This window comes from Anopheles marshallii, chromosome 3, assembly GCF_943734725.1.
Source record: "Anopheles marshallii chromosome 3, idAnoMarsDA_429_01, whole genome shotgun sequence".
NCBI lineage: Eukaryota > Metazoa > Arthropoda > Insecta > Diptera > Culicidae > Anopheles > Anopheles marshallii.
The window spans coordinates 24,513,734-24,527,948 of NC_071327.1; the positions used below are offsets into that span (position 1 = coordinate 24,513,734).

Here is a 14,215-nt window from a genome sequence, read left to right on the forward strand (position 1 = left end):
TTGTCGCTTTAAAAAAAAGGTGTTTTGGAGACAGACCGTGCAAAATGATCTCCATTTATTGTTGAGGATAATACTGTTTTTTGTTGATAGACACACTCACGTTTATCAAAGTACGACCAGTAGAGAATGCAACGAGCTCCTTCTCAATCAACGACGATTAGGCCGCGAAAGAGGAAAAGAGAACCCATAAAAGAAGAATTAATTACTGTTAATACCACTTTGGACTAATGGCCCATGGAGTATAATCTTTATCGAACAGAACGTATCGTTTCGAAAGCCGTTCGGCGGTGTTTCGTTCCCGATACTTTGCTTTTCGAAAACCGCTCGCTCGGGCTGCTGATTGTGTGAAGGTATTCGAACAGGTTCTCGAATCTAATCCCCCCGATATACGCAAGTAGTTAAACTTCATCAGCACCCAACGATGCCCAAAAGCACACGTGTGACCGCTGTGATGGGACGAAATTCTGTAAGGCAAAAGAAAACAACAAACCCCAACGACGTCATCAGCAAACCGATGGAACGATAAAATAAGCACTTTTAATTAGCTAAGACTTCTCCCGTTGTCGGGGAACTTTCCAGTGCGGAGAAGATTTCCGACAGCAGCAGCAGATTTCGCCACACAACACAACATTTAAACGACACACACAAAAAAAAATCTCGCAGCTATCGACACGCTCTCGTGACGGAATCATAAAGATATTCGGAAAAAACGCACACTAATACGTGCTCTGTTAATGGCTACAACCACTGTTAAACGCGGGTCCGAGAGGAACAACGCGCACACGTAACGATGGTAAATTTATCGCGCCTTGGTTTTTGGCTCCCGGGTCGCGATCGGTTGACGATCTGGTGAATATTGATTTTCGAACGGGAGGGGGAGGTTCGATCTTTTTCCCTGGGAAATGCGCGATATCGAAATCACACCGAAACGGAACGGAAACTCGCTTGTGCAATGTTGCCACCTTTAAGAAAAAAAACTCCCCCTTGTCGATCTCTGATCTTCCTCCCTCCAGCATTCGATCAATCGATGTCTCCACGAGCAGCATGCGTGAATAATTAGTTAGTCAGCAACGTATGCACACACTCACACACAGCAACGCGCGTGTATGTATGCGTCACCGCACACGGGAACTACACTACCAAGAAGCAATAAAAAGGCCAAAATCACGATCCGGTCCTCGGCTTGGAGGCCATTAATTTGTAAAGCAGGGTGCGTGCGCTGATGTGTGAGTCTGTGTGTCTGTGAGAGAATATGAGTTAAATTTTTATTTCACTTTTATCATTCCGTCGTGTCTCGCACGAGAAATACGAAGAAAAGGCCACATCTCATACAGCATCATCATCTCGCCATCAAATTCCTAAAACCCCGACAACCAGCGTGGAACGGGGGAATAAAGATGCCAGCCCGAAATCAAGGTTCATCGGACAAAACGTTCCAATGCCTCCATATGCCATCCATCATTCGAAGCGTTCTGTCCATCGTGATGTGGATTCCTTTTTGGGCTGTCGGATCGTCCACCGCATCGCAGCCCAGCCCGAAGCAGTGGAACATTAACGACCATTCCTGTGCCTCCCTAGTTCTCGGGAGAGGTCCGCTACTCCCCGCACATTCCAAGTGACTGCAAGCTTCCCGAACGAAAAAAAAAAAACGTTTAGCAATGGTTTAACTGCTCACACTCGCTACCTACTGGCCGATGGAGATGCTGTTGCTATTACTGATATTGGGCCTTGCATGCGTGAGATTAGGTATTGTCCGTCCGATTCCAGCGCGCCGAAAAAGACGAGGGCCAGAACACCACCAAAAAAAAACGAGAGAATAAAATAAAAGGCGCAAGAACTAAATCGTACGTTACTAGCGCACGTACTGATGCCGCTGTTTTTTTTTCTTTCCTTCACTCCCTTTCTTGAAGGTTGAACGATCTAACTGTGTTTATTTTTTTTTTGTTGCCGTTGTACTTTGTGTTGTTGTTCATTTCGTCTTCATTAACCACAGCTTGTTAAGCCACGAACAAGCCATAAAAATAACACAGTTGAACTCTTTTTTTCCTCCCCTTGCGCTTCGACCGTCGGTGGATGCCATTTGCTGGAAATACCTCACTAGAAAGTGTGAATCGGAACAAATAGAACCGCTTTCAAGGGTTTGCCTCAGCATCGTGAGTAAGAGCCTTTGAAGGCTGCAGGAAAATGCACAGTTAAAAGTCTCAATTTCTCTGCCACACATCGGGGTGGTGGGTGGATATCCTTCCACACATCTCCATAGAACCTTCGCGTACCTTTAAACTGCGCACCGTCCCAAAGCGCAGATCGTCAGGCAGTGGCATTTTGTGGAACAAAGGTGGTGGGCATTTACAATTAAAAACGCCACTCACACCTAGGGGAGGACACTCCCGAGGTTGGTGGCAACCGTCTGAGTGAGGCAAGGTACGGCTTCGATCGTCAAACATTAACAACTGCTGCGGTACGAGGTTTCACTTCTCGCGTGCCTTTGTGCGTTGCCGTTGATGATGACGATGGGCTAACCCTACCGACACCTACCCAGGAAGAAGGTTTCCAAATTGTTGACCACCATCAACCTCCCCCAGAGGAAAAAAAACACCGTTGCGGGAATGCATTCGCTTGCACAATGCACAAACATTTTCTACAGCGGGTTCGTCGCTTGTCGATCGTTTAGCTTTGTTTTTTTTCTCCGATCTTTTTTTTGTTTAAAGCTTTTGCTCTCCGCACGTTAACGAAACGTGGTCGCGTGGCACCATGCACACCTTTTGGGGGTGTGCATGCGTGGGTGTACTGTTGTGGTTCGGGTTGGGGTGGTTTTTTTCTTCTTCAAAGTTCCTCACGCCGTATGCGGGGGCTGTCCAAAAAGCATCGAAATCCCACCATCCCACATTTACGCCTTGTGCGCCCGGCCCGCGCGGAATGCGTGGGACAAAATCTCGTGCGTATCGTACAATTTTCGGACGCTTTTACCACATTTTACTACCAGCGTCGTATTTTATATTCGTCGATCGGATGTCGGGGATGACCGAGGGGGTGGTGGGAGTGTTCTTTTTAAACTTTTCATGTGTTTGCAAGAGCGGATTTAAAAATCAGCCCTCGATCTAATGGATCTCCGATTGTGATCAGTTACGGATGAACAACGCTAAATTGCTTTTATTTGACGTTTCGCTCGTTTAGCCTGATTCACTTGTTTGCGGCTGGGCGGCACGAAGGATGGCACGATTGCCGTGGTCCGGAATGATGGCCGCAGTCTTGGTGATCGGTTCGCGAACATCTTGCCACTTGGGACACATATTGCTGCCGACTGCCCCGGATGGAACATGCCTGGGTGGACAATCGGCTTTAGGAAAAGCAATGAAGAAAAAAAACGGGACCAAGCAATGCAATCAGCTCGAAACCTCGGAGAGAGAAATCGGGTACGAGATCACCGTGAAGGACGGTGGGACAGGAAAAAAAATGTGTGTCCCATTCCTGCCAGGAAAAGAGGAACAGGTTGTGTGCCGGTGAGCGTTAGTTGACGTGTGATTAATATTAATTTATGTAATCACTCAAGAGATTCGAAATAAGTCGATACGAGCAAAAGATACATACACACGTGTTTGTCCTTCCCTTCCCTTCCCTTCGCTTCCATCCAACTCCTCCCCCCTCAACCCCCAAGGGGTCGCAAATGGAATGACGCGAAGGGATTGCCGCTGGCATGCACGGGACAACCATTATCATAATGCATCGCTGATCGCGCGTGTACCGCAGGGGCCGAATGTTGACGCTTGCCGGGCTCGGAGCAGAAATCCAATTTATCAGAAATTTATAAAAATTAACCCGACCGACGGTTGCGTATCGGTTGGACCAGAAAGAGCGAACCCCGCAAAAAGGGTTTCCCGCTACTGTGCGCATTGAAATCGGGCACGCGCCATCAACGTGGAAGCGATTTTGTCATGCAACCTGCTACTGCTGTTGCTACCGGTCGGCGGTAATTGTGCCCCGGGTACATGCGTACATGTGGAATTGCGGCCCCGTTTCGTTCCGTTGTGCCTGTGCAACACAGGGCACACCGGCATAAATAGCGCAGGGCCCTTAACGTTCGCTCTTTTGCCCTCCCACCGATAATCAATGAACGACTTCGCCGTATCGTTAATTGTTGATCGTCCGAGAGTTGACAAGCCGATTGAGGTATGTGTGATGAGTGTTTCATTGATTTTCCCCTGCATTTCCAGTTCCCTTTCGCGGGCAACATTCCTGTATTAATATAAATCACAGCGTGCTTTTCCTACCTTCGCTCTGCTCGGCGGTTGATTGACAACAATCGTTGAAACTGTTTTACTTTATGCGCGTCTCATTTGATGCGTATTTTCTCAACGCTCTGGTCGATGCTCGATCCGAAAGAGCTGTTTTAAAAACGGAATACGTACATAAAATATCAATCGAACCCCTATTCACAATCAATCCTACACAAACACGCGACACACAAATATCTTTCCCTGTGCCCGCGATGATGATCGCGGCAATCAGTAAAAAATAAAGAAGGTTGCTTTATAACAGCATCAACAATGTAACCGTTTTACGGTTACAACCAACCGATCGTGGACCACCCCGAAACGATCGATCTTGAGAATGGGAGAGCGCGAAGCGATCGCACAGCGGACGAAACAAAATTTCCGAAGACGCTTGAAAATGTATTCAAATTGAACAACAGCATGGACCGAAGGCGCGATCGTGATCGCGCGGCACGAGCTGGCCCAAGGTACGGTGGTTCTTGTCACGGCTTTCCGTTTCAGCAAACGATGCCGTTGCATTGTTCCCGGTGCGCTCTCGCGCTTTTCCAATCGCGACGTGTGAGTCACGAGAGCAATGTGGTGGATTTCGGGACGGCTTGTGCACACTTGTTGCAGGAGAAAGTACGGTGACGATCATGCGAATTTTCTCACCCTGCCATTACCGGTGGGTTCATGAGATACTTTTCCTCGTGTAAATGTCGTGAGACTTTGGGAAAAAGGGGGTAGAAAAATCGAATAATCAGATTCACCCCGTTTTGCACTCAACGTGTGTTTGCTGTTTTGCCCGGCTCAGATAACATGGGTGGTCGACGGAATATCCAACACTTTCCGTCGTATTCCATCTCGCTAGCATCATTAACGCTCACGCTGCTCATAATTTTTGAGCCAACAAACTGATTTTCGGGAACGGGAAGATTCGGTTTCAAACGCCATTACATTACCATAACACTTCGTTCCATTCAACTATTATAATAATTCTTCACATACATCGGAAACGAGCGGAGGACAATACGATCACATGATTGTTTATGACCGACGGCAACCTGCCAACGCGCTGGTTAGCTGTGTCTGTTTTTTTTTTACCATCCGTACAAAACAGCCACCTAAACGGCTGCACAATTGCATTAAATCAATTTTATCGCCGTCCTCACCACCAAAATGCATGTTTTTTCCCCGCTGATTATGGACCGTTCCGCGCAGAAAGCTCACCTTTTCCCAGACCCGGGTCGGACGGGTTGAAGCACTTTAAATTAACCAACAATAAATTTACTACTAATCCGATTAGCGGGTAATCGGGGACCCATTGTACCCCCAGGTCCGCGTTTGCCTGTGCCGATCCTTTGCTACGGTTCGTTACTGTATCGATTTCGAAGCGGAGAATGAAAAAAACAGACCAACTCGCTCCGGTGGCCCCGTCCCGAGCACGGGAGGGTTGGAATGGAATCGAGATGAATGGTCCTAAACAAAGATAGATTGGTATTGAAAAGCTTTTAAAAACGCCCAAAAATGGCCATACACATCAAAACCACAATGAGGAACGACTTCCCCGCGGTCCGTTGTGGTGTCCCGCGTGTCAGGCAACACGATGAAGCGGAAAAAAGCGAGAGTGTGTGGATTAATTTTAATTTGAAAACGAAAAAAAGGCAAATACACGCTGCCGAACATCTTTTGGCCATCGCCCACCCTGGAAACAGCACAGCAAACCCCCCGATGGAAGGTTTCCCTGTGCGGTGGGCGTTGAAGTCTCCAGTGTAGTATTTTAATTTTTTGCCTGAAGAAAAGTTTTGCAGTTGGTGGTGGTTCACATTTTATTACTTAAGCTTTCGAGCGCTTAACGCGTGTGTTCAAAACTCGGTCACATGAGCTTTCCATGTGAGGTAGGGAAATTGTTGACACCGGCGCAACCCTTTCCTGGACCTATGGGGATTAAGCCGCTCATGTCTATAAATATGCTATTGCGCCTGTCCACGATCGTTGTGTTGTGGGGCCGTCGTTAAGTTCACCGCTGAGACGCTGTGCTCGACTTTTAACAGTTGGTCAAACAATTTCAACATTGCTCCATGGATCGGCTAGATTGTCTCCCCTCACGGTACACAAGCGTGCACTGAGGAGTGGTTCCAACGCAATCACACATACAGAGAGAGAGAGAGAGCTCGGGAGAATGTTTCAAGCGGACCATTCCCAACACTCCCAGCACCGAAAAGGGTTCAAACTAATGCAGCTCGTACGCGTGGACAATGTCGACTGTAGCTCTGGCATCAGGCTATAAACTGGTGATGAATGTACGTTCCAGTCCTACAACACATCATGCCGAGATACAAGATGCCACGCAGCGAAAAGCGTAAAGCGAATGGGACGAAAAGAATTCTATCCCGATACTCCATTCCGAGGGTGTGGAGCACAGTGAAGGTTGGGTCGATTGGGGAAGGGAAAGGGCAGGGTGGGTTAGTGTGAGCCACGTACAGGGCAAACATTTATGGAAGGGTGGAACCTTCCTATTTTATCGCTTTTGTCGTCGCAGAACAACACCGGGCGGTGTGTAACTCATGTCGCCGAAGATTGGACCCCGGGAACGTGCAAACAGTGTCACGGAGGTCTTCCTCCAAGCTGTCCCGACACTTGGGCAGGGTTAACGCGCTGTGTGTCTGTGTGAATCGTGGTCTATTTTCCTTTCCTCCATATGCGCGACAACGTTTACGCCGTGGCCCTGGTTTGACATGGCCAGCGCTGCAAATATTTTAAAGAAGAAAACTACCAAGCGGAAGAGTGCAAAGGCCTCTCCGCCATAAAAAAAAACCGAACGGACAGGAATCCTGCCTTAACGCCACGTACGTGCGCGAGCGTCCGAGAACGTTTCGGGGCAGCGAAGAAGCGAAAAAAAAAGGTCAATAAAACGGCGTGTCTAAGTCTGCGCCACCAGTTGCGGTTCATTATTTATTCATATAACGAACGTGTGCGGCGTACCGAAAGTGGCCCCAACTGTCCAGCCGCGGAAAGGTCGTCCTCTGGACCTTCTTGCGCGCCGGGACTAGTGTCAACGGTGTCATCCAGCGAAGTGTGTTACCACCGTGGCTTATGACACTGCGCCAGCTGGTCAGGAAGTTGCAACACGAAACGACGGTTCGATCGTAGCGCGTCAGCCACACCATCCACCAGAGTGATAAATAAAACATCGGCGAACATTAAATTGTGTGCCACCACAACAACAACAACAAAAAACGCGGAGTTTTAATATACCACCGACCTGGGCTCGAGATGGATCTTTCAGTTCAGCGAATTGCGCGGAATAGTTGCAGCTGTTTCTGCAGCTGCCACAGCTTTGCCTGGTGCTGCAAGATTAGATAGTCCCAGTGGAGCCGTTTCTAATTGAAGTTTCTCCCGTGCGCCCGTCGATACATCTGTCAGTGATAAGAATCAATAATGTTGGCGATGGATGTCTCGGACACAGTGTGGCACGTGCTGCCCTGTACAATGTCATAAATATTGATTAGAAGTTGGTCCGCATACGGTGTACTAACAGTCTTGTTTTTTTTTCTCCACTTCTTTCTTTCCCCCCCTCAGTTTGCATCGGTACGAATGGACGGATGTCAGTGCCGGCGAATCGCGAGTATCACTTCAAAAATTTGCGCGATCGCTACACCAACTGTACGTACGTGGATGGCAATCTGGAGATCACCTGGATACAGAACATCACCGACCTCAACTTTCTCCAGCACATCCGCGAGGTGACGGGTTACGTGCTGCTCAGTCACATCGATCTGCCGCAGGTCATCCTGCCGCGGCTACAAATCATCCGCGGCCGCACGACGTTCAAGCTGAACAAGTGGGAAGAAGCGTACGGGCTGTTCGTATCGTTTTCGCACATGAACACGCTGGAGTTGCCCGCGCTGCGCGACATACTCGACGGATCGGTTGGGTTCTTCAACAACTACAACCTGTGCCACGTGCGCACGATCAACTGGGAGGAAATTCTGTCCGCACCGCAGACGAGCATGCAGTACACGTTCAACTTTTCGTCACCGGAGCGCGAATGTGCACCCTGCCATCCGTCGTGCGAGGCGGGCTGCTGGGGCGAGGGCGCCCACAACTGTCAACGGTTTAGCAAGCTGAACTGTTCGCCCCAGTGCTCCCAGGGTAGATGCTTCGGTCCGAAGCCTCGCGAATGTTGCCATCTGTTCTGTGCCGGTGGATGTACCGGTCCGACCCAGCAAGACTGTCTAGCGTGTAAGAACTTCTACGACGATGGTGTCTGCAAGCAGGAGTGTCCACCGATGCAGATGTAAGTATTGCGATGCTAATAACTGCGTTAATTGACTGACACTAACACCGACTTCCGGATCTTTCCGTTCGACTATAGATATAACCCAACGAATTACATCTGGGAACCGAATCCCGACGGCAAATACGCTTACGGTGCGACCTGTGTGAGAAAGTGTCCCGAGCATCTGCTGAAAGACAACGGGGCCTGTGTGAGAAAGTGTCCGAAGGGTAAGATGCCTCACAACAGCGAGTGTGTACCGTGCAAAGGCGTATGTCCAAAGACCTGTCCGGGCGAAGGTACGGTGCATTCGGACAACATTGGAAACTACAAAGACTGCACCATCATCGAAGGATCGCTGGAGATTCTCGATCAATCGTTCAACGGGTTCCAGCACGTGTACGCAAACTTCTCGTTCGGGCCACGCTACATCAAGATGGACCCGGAGCGGCTGGAGGTGTTTTCGACTGTGAAGGAGATTACGGGTTTTATCAACATTCAGGCACACCACGAAAACTTTACCACAATGAACTATTTCCGCAACCTGGAAGTGGTTGGTGGACGTCAGCTGAAGGAGAATTTGCTCGCCTCGGTGTACATTGTGAAGGTAAGACGGAATGCAGGATGAGTAAAGGCAGAATGCAAGTGTCTAATTGATGTTATTTTTCTTCTCCAGACATCACTGAAATCGCTGGAAATGAAGTCACTCAAGCGCGTCAATTCGGGCTCGATTGTGATTCTGGAAAACAATAATCTGTGTTTCGTGGAGGAAATTGATTGGAGCGAAATCAAGAAGAGTTCCGAACATGAGATCATGGTTCAGAAGAATCGTAATGCTACCGAGTGTCGTAAGTATTGAGCTCATTCTCATGTCGAGACTTGTAGTGAGAGGTGTAACGATTCCGGATTTCACATTTCCAGATGCGGAGGGAATGCAATGTTCGGAGCAGTGCTTCAGGACTGGATGTTGGGGCAAAGGACCGGAGCAGTGTTTGGAATGCAAAAATGTCAAGTACAAAGGAAGATGTCTGGATAGCTGTAAGAGTTTGTCTAGGTATGTTGAAGAAATACTTCTTTTTTACTTCGAAACAAGTATTCTTAATGACACTGTTACGACTTACAGATTGTACCAAGTGGACTCCAAAACTTGCGAGGATTGCCATCCAGAATGTAAGGACTTCTGTCACGGTCCGAATGCGGATCACTGTGGTTCCTGTGTGAATGTGAAGGATGGTCGCTTCTGCGTGGCGGAGTGTCCAATCATGAAGCATGCAATGAACGGCACGTGTATCAACTGTCACAAAACGTGCGTTGGATGCCGGGGTCCTCGAGATACGATCGCCCCCGATGGTTGTATCTCGTGCGAAAAGGCAATTATTGGTAGCGATGCGACAATCGAACGGTGCTTGATGAAGGATGAATCTTGTCCAGGTAAATAGCGGCGCCAGAGATTTATGCTCGACACATTTGAAGTGGATTAGAGCTAACGAATTCTTTCTTTCTCTTGCGTAGATGGATACTACAGCGATTCCGTGCTGCAAGAGGAAGGCCCCCTGAAGCAGTTGTCCGGCAAGGCAGTGTGTCGCAAGTGTCATCCACGCTGCAAGAAGTGCACTGGGTACGGTTTCCACGAACAGTTCTGCCAGGAATGTACCGGCTACAAGAAGGGTGAACAGTGTGAAGACGAATGCCCGCAGGATTACCACGCGAACGAGGAATCGCGCGTCTGCGTGCCCTGCCATCAGGAGTGTCGCGGCTGTCACGGGCTCGGTGCGGATCACTGTGACGAGTGCCGCAATCTGAAACTCTTCGAAGGTGACCCGTACGATAACTCGACCGCGTTCACCTGCGTCTCGAACTGCCCGGCATCGCATCCTTACAAACGCTTCCCACAGGAAGCGGGTAAGCTTGGCCCGTACTGCTCGGCGGACTCACTCCAGAGTGGGCTACAAATTGAGCCACAGACGCAGGTTAAGATCGTGATGGGCAGTGTGGTGGTGCTGGTGCTAGTATGTATAGTCTTCGGAATAGTATTCGTCATGTTCAGCCGCCACAAGAACAAGAAGGATGCCGTCAAGATGACGATGGCGCTGGCTGGGTGTGAAGATTCGGAACCGCTGCGTCCGTCAAACGTTGGTCCAAACCTGACGAAGCTGCGCATCATCAAAGAGGCTGAGATACGACGTGGAGGAGTGCTGGGTATGGGAGCATTCGGGCGTGTGTTCAAGGGTGTCTGGATGCCGGAAGGCGAGAGTGTGAAGATTCCGGTCGCTATTAAGGTGCTGATGGAGATGTCCGGTTCGGAGTCAAGCAAGGAGTTCCTGGAGGAAGCGTACATCATGGCGTCAGTGGAGCACCCGAACTTGCTGAAACTGTTGGCCGTTTGTATGACCTCACAAATGATGCTCATCACTCAGCTGATGCCACTCGGCTGTTTGCTAGACTACGTGCGCAGTAACAAGGACAAGATTGGTTCCAAGGCTCTGCTCAACTGGTCCACGCAGATTGCTCGCGGTATGGCCTACTTGGAGGAACGCCGTCTGGTGCATCGTGATCTCGCCGCTCGTAACGTACTGGTTCAAACTCCGTCCTGTGTTAAAATTACCGATTTCGGTTTGGCGAAGCTGTTGGACTACGATTCCGATGAGTATCGGGCGGCCGGTGGTAAGATGCCGATCAAGTGGCTTGCTCTGGAATGCATCCGGCATCGTGTGTTCACAAGCAAGAGTGACGTATGGGCGTTTGGTATAACGATTTGGGAGCTGCTCACGTACGGTGCCCGGCCGTACGAGAATGTGCCCGCCAAGGACGTCCCGGAGCTGATCGAAATTGGACACAAACTGCCCCAGCCCGACATTTGCTCACTGGATGTGTACTGCATTTTGCTTTCCTGCTGGGTGCTGGATGCGGATGCGAGACCCACGTTCAAACAGCTGGCCGAAACGTTCGCCGAGAAGGCGCGTGATCCGGGCCGATATCTCATGATCCCGGGTGATAAGTTTATGCGCTTGCCGTCGTACACCAATCAGGACGAGAAGGATCTGATACGTACGCTGGCGCCGGTTGCGATGGCTGCTGCTGCGGCCGCCGCCTCAACCGTCGATGTGCCTAGCACGATTGCGGAGACGGACGAGTACCTGCAGCCAAAAACGAGACCCTCGATCATGCTACCGGGACCGTCGGCGGTTGATCCGTCCGATGAGGTACCAAAGTCACTGCGTTATTGCAAGGATCCGCTCAAGCCGGACGACGAAACGGACGGCAATGGTAAGGAGGTCGGTGTCGGTGGCATCCGGCTGAACCTGCCGCTGGACGAAGATGATTACCTGATGCCAACTTGCCAAAGCCAAAACCAGTCCACGCCGGGCTACATGGATCTGATCGGTGTACCGGCGAGCGTCGACAATCCCGAGTACTTGATGGGTTCGACGCCAGCCATTGCCGGGGTTGCCCACGGTTCGATGGGACCCCATACGCCACCACCAAACTCTCCGCACGGGCTGCCAATGCAAACGACCGCCCCGCACTCCCAGATTCAACCGCAACCCATTCAGCAACCACTGCAGGTACTGCAACATCAGTACCAACAGCAACTTCAGCAACAGCAGCAGCAACAGCAACAGTTGCAGCACCACCACCAACAGCAACTGTCCCAATCGTCACACCACTCTTCCTCCTCCAACGGACCCAACCCCTCCGTCAGCCATACCCCTTCCCTCAGTAACGCTAGCAGCAGTGTCGGCCTGAAACCGTCCGATTCCATCATCCAGATGCAAACGGCCGGTGCGGGTCTGCATCAGCAGCAATCATTACCACCGACGCAAACGATCGGCATCCCACTGTCACCGACGGAAACGGAAGCGACCTCCTCCGAACACGAGTACTACAACGATCTGCAGCGCGAGCTGATACCGTTGCATCGTAACGAAACGACTGTTTAGTTCTGATCTGCCAGAATGCATAGCTAGCTTGCCACAGGACTGAAAAATCCTCCAATGCCGTTTAGCCCGTACAACGAAGTCCCGAGACAGTCTGCCGGAGGCGAGTTGGTGGATTGTTTAATGTGTAAAGTTTTATAGTTTTTTTTTTATTATTATTATGTTTAGCCGTAGAATCTAGCGACCGCATGTGCCTTTTGGTAGGGGAAGTTGAAACCGTATCCAGACGTGTATCAGATCAGAGCTGGTGCGCGTTGCATTTAGAGAACGTTCTAGACGAGAGGATGTACATAACGAGATACTGACAAATATCATATAGCTATTATGGTGTATAAGCATTACGGTAAGCAACGAGTTAGGTAAATACTGCGTAAGACGGTACTTAAGCCCACCAGGCAGTAAGGCAAGAGATACACGTACATAGTTAGGAATCTATAGGCCGATACGAACGTAGTACAACGAGTGCAGCAATAGCTGAGTGTGGTCCCAAAACGTACGAAGTGAAGGAGAACAACAGTGCTTACAACAACAACTACAACAAAAATCCGTCAAAGCGTTTGCTGCCATGTGAATCAAAACAAACTCGGACATCTTGAGATGCGAGATGCGGCTGCATAAGCTGCATACGGGAGCGATACAGACAAACGATCATGCCGTGCTCGATGATGCCCCGATGAAGAGATGATTTTATTTCATTGGAATACCTGTGATACTACTTTTAAATTTCGTACTTTTACAAACTTTGTTTTTTTTTTAATCGTATAAGCTCTCGCGAGCTCTCGGTCGATGTCGTTGGTCGAGTATGGGGAGCGCATAGAGAGCATCGTCGGTGTGTACGGGCACTTGATCAGCAGTTGAACTACAAAACCAATCACTAGTAACTATTATATGCAATGAATAGATTTCCTTTTAGCGCCAAGTGGACCAAAATTCGGCACTGTTTTACAAAACGGATGGGAAGAGCTAGCCAAGGCAGCCGCTAACATTTAACACTACTTATCCGACACTAGCGGGTCCCAACCGTTGTCCCACCCCCCACATGCTTGCCTGCATACGAATGCTACTTAAAACAGGAAGATGGTGGATGGAGGTGACTTCTTCCGAAGAACCAATATCCATCATCCCCGTACGTTGTTCTTAGTGTACTTTTATACGTTTTACTTCGGGGCTTAAGTTGTCCTCCCTCACTGTGTAACTCCTCCTTTGCCAGCGGTAGCAATAGTAAGAACGAAGAAAAGGACGAAACATATGGCTGCGTACTATTAGTGTTATTACCTTGAAGTAGTTTCAAACGGAAAATGGAGTATCCACGATTGTACATACATAAACCAACTCGTGTTGGCTGAAAATCGAATAAACAAATCTTAACGTAGCGGAAACAATATAATGTACATACAGCTAGGGATCAGTGACTAGTAAGGGGAGTTTGTTAGGTTGATCGAATATTGCATAGAGCTCAGTGTTAGACGATGCTCGTATAAGTAAAGGGTTTTAATTGTAAAGTGTAAAACAAAAAAACATGTCGAATGCCAGGCACGCTTCAACAATGCCACCACACAAACAAACCGAAGGTTGAATAACGTGGCTGTGTCCAGCGAGACTGTTGCCTCCACCGCAGTGACTGAGGAAGCCGAATAACGAAAGCAATAGAGAGAGTGAAAACCACACAACGAAAGCAATAACTTTACGTCCATTCCTAGATAGTTTTTCTGGCATTTTTTCTGGCGAGCGCCAACTCCATGGAAACG

General features: G+C 49.3%; 1 protein-coding gene across 1 annotated transcript in view; it reads left to right on the forward strand.

The window, feature by feature from the left end:
- LOC128715573 (epidermal growth factor receptor) overlaps positions 1-12,470 on the forward strand; it is a 90,376-nt gene extending 77,906 nt beyond the window's left edge. Inside the window, exons 2-7 of the mRNA XM_053810478.1 lie at positions 7,833-8,550; positions 8,629-9,136; positions 9,206-9,377; positions 9,451-9,583; positions 9,653-9,960; positions 10,042-12,470. Coding sequence (XP_053666453.1) covers positions 7,833-8,550; positions 8,629-9,136; positions 9,206-9,377; positions 9,451-9,583; positions 9,653-9,960; positions 10,042-12,470 — 4,268 coding nt within the window. The remainder of the gene's footprint in view (positions 1-7,832; positions 8,551-8,628; positions 9,137-9,205; positions 9,378-9,450; positions 9,584-9,652; positions 9,961-10,041) is intronic.
- Positions 12,471-14,215: the final 1,745 nt, after the last annotated feature.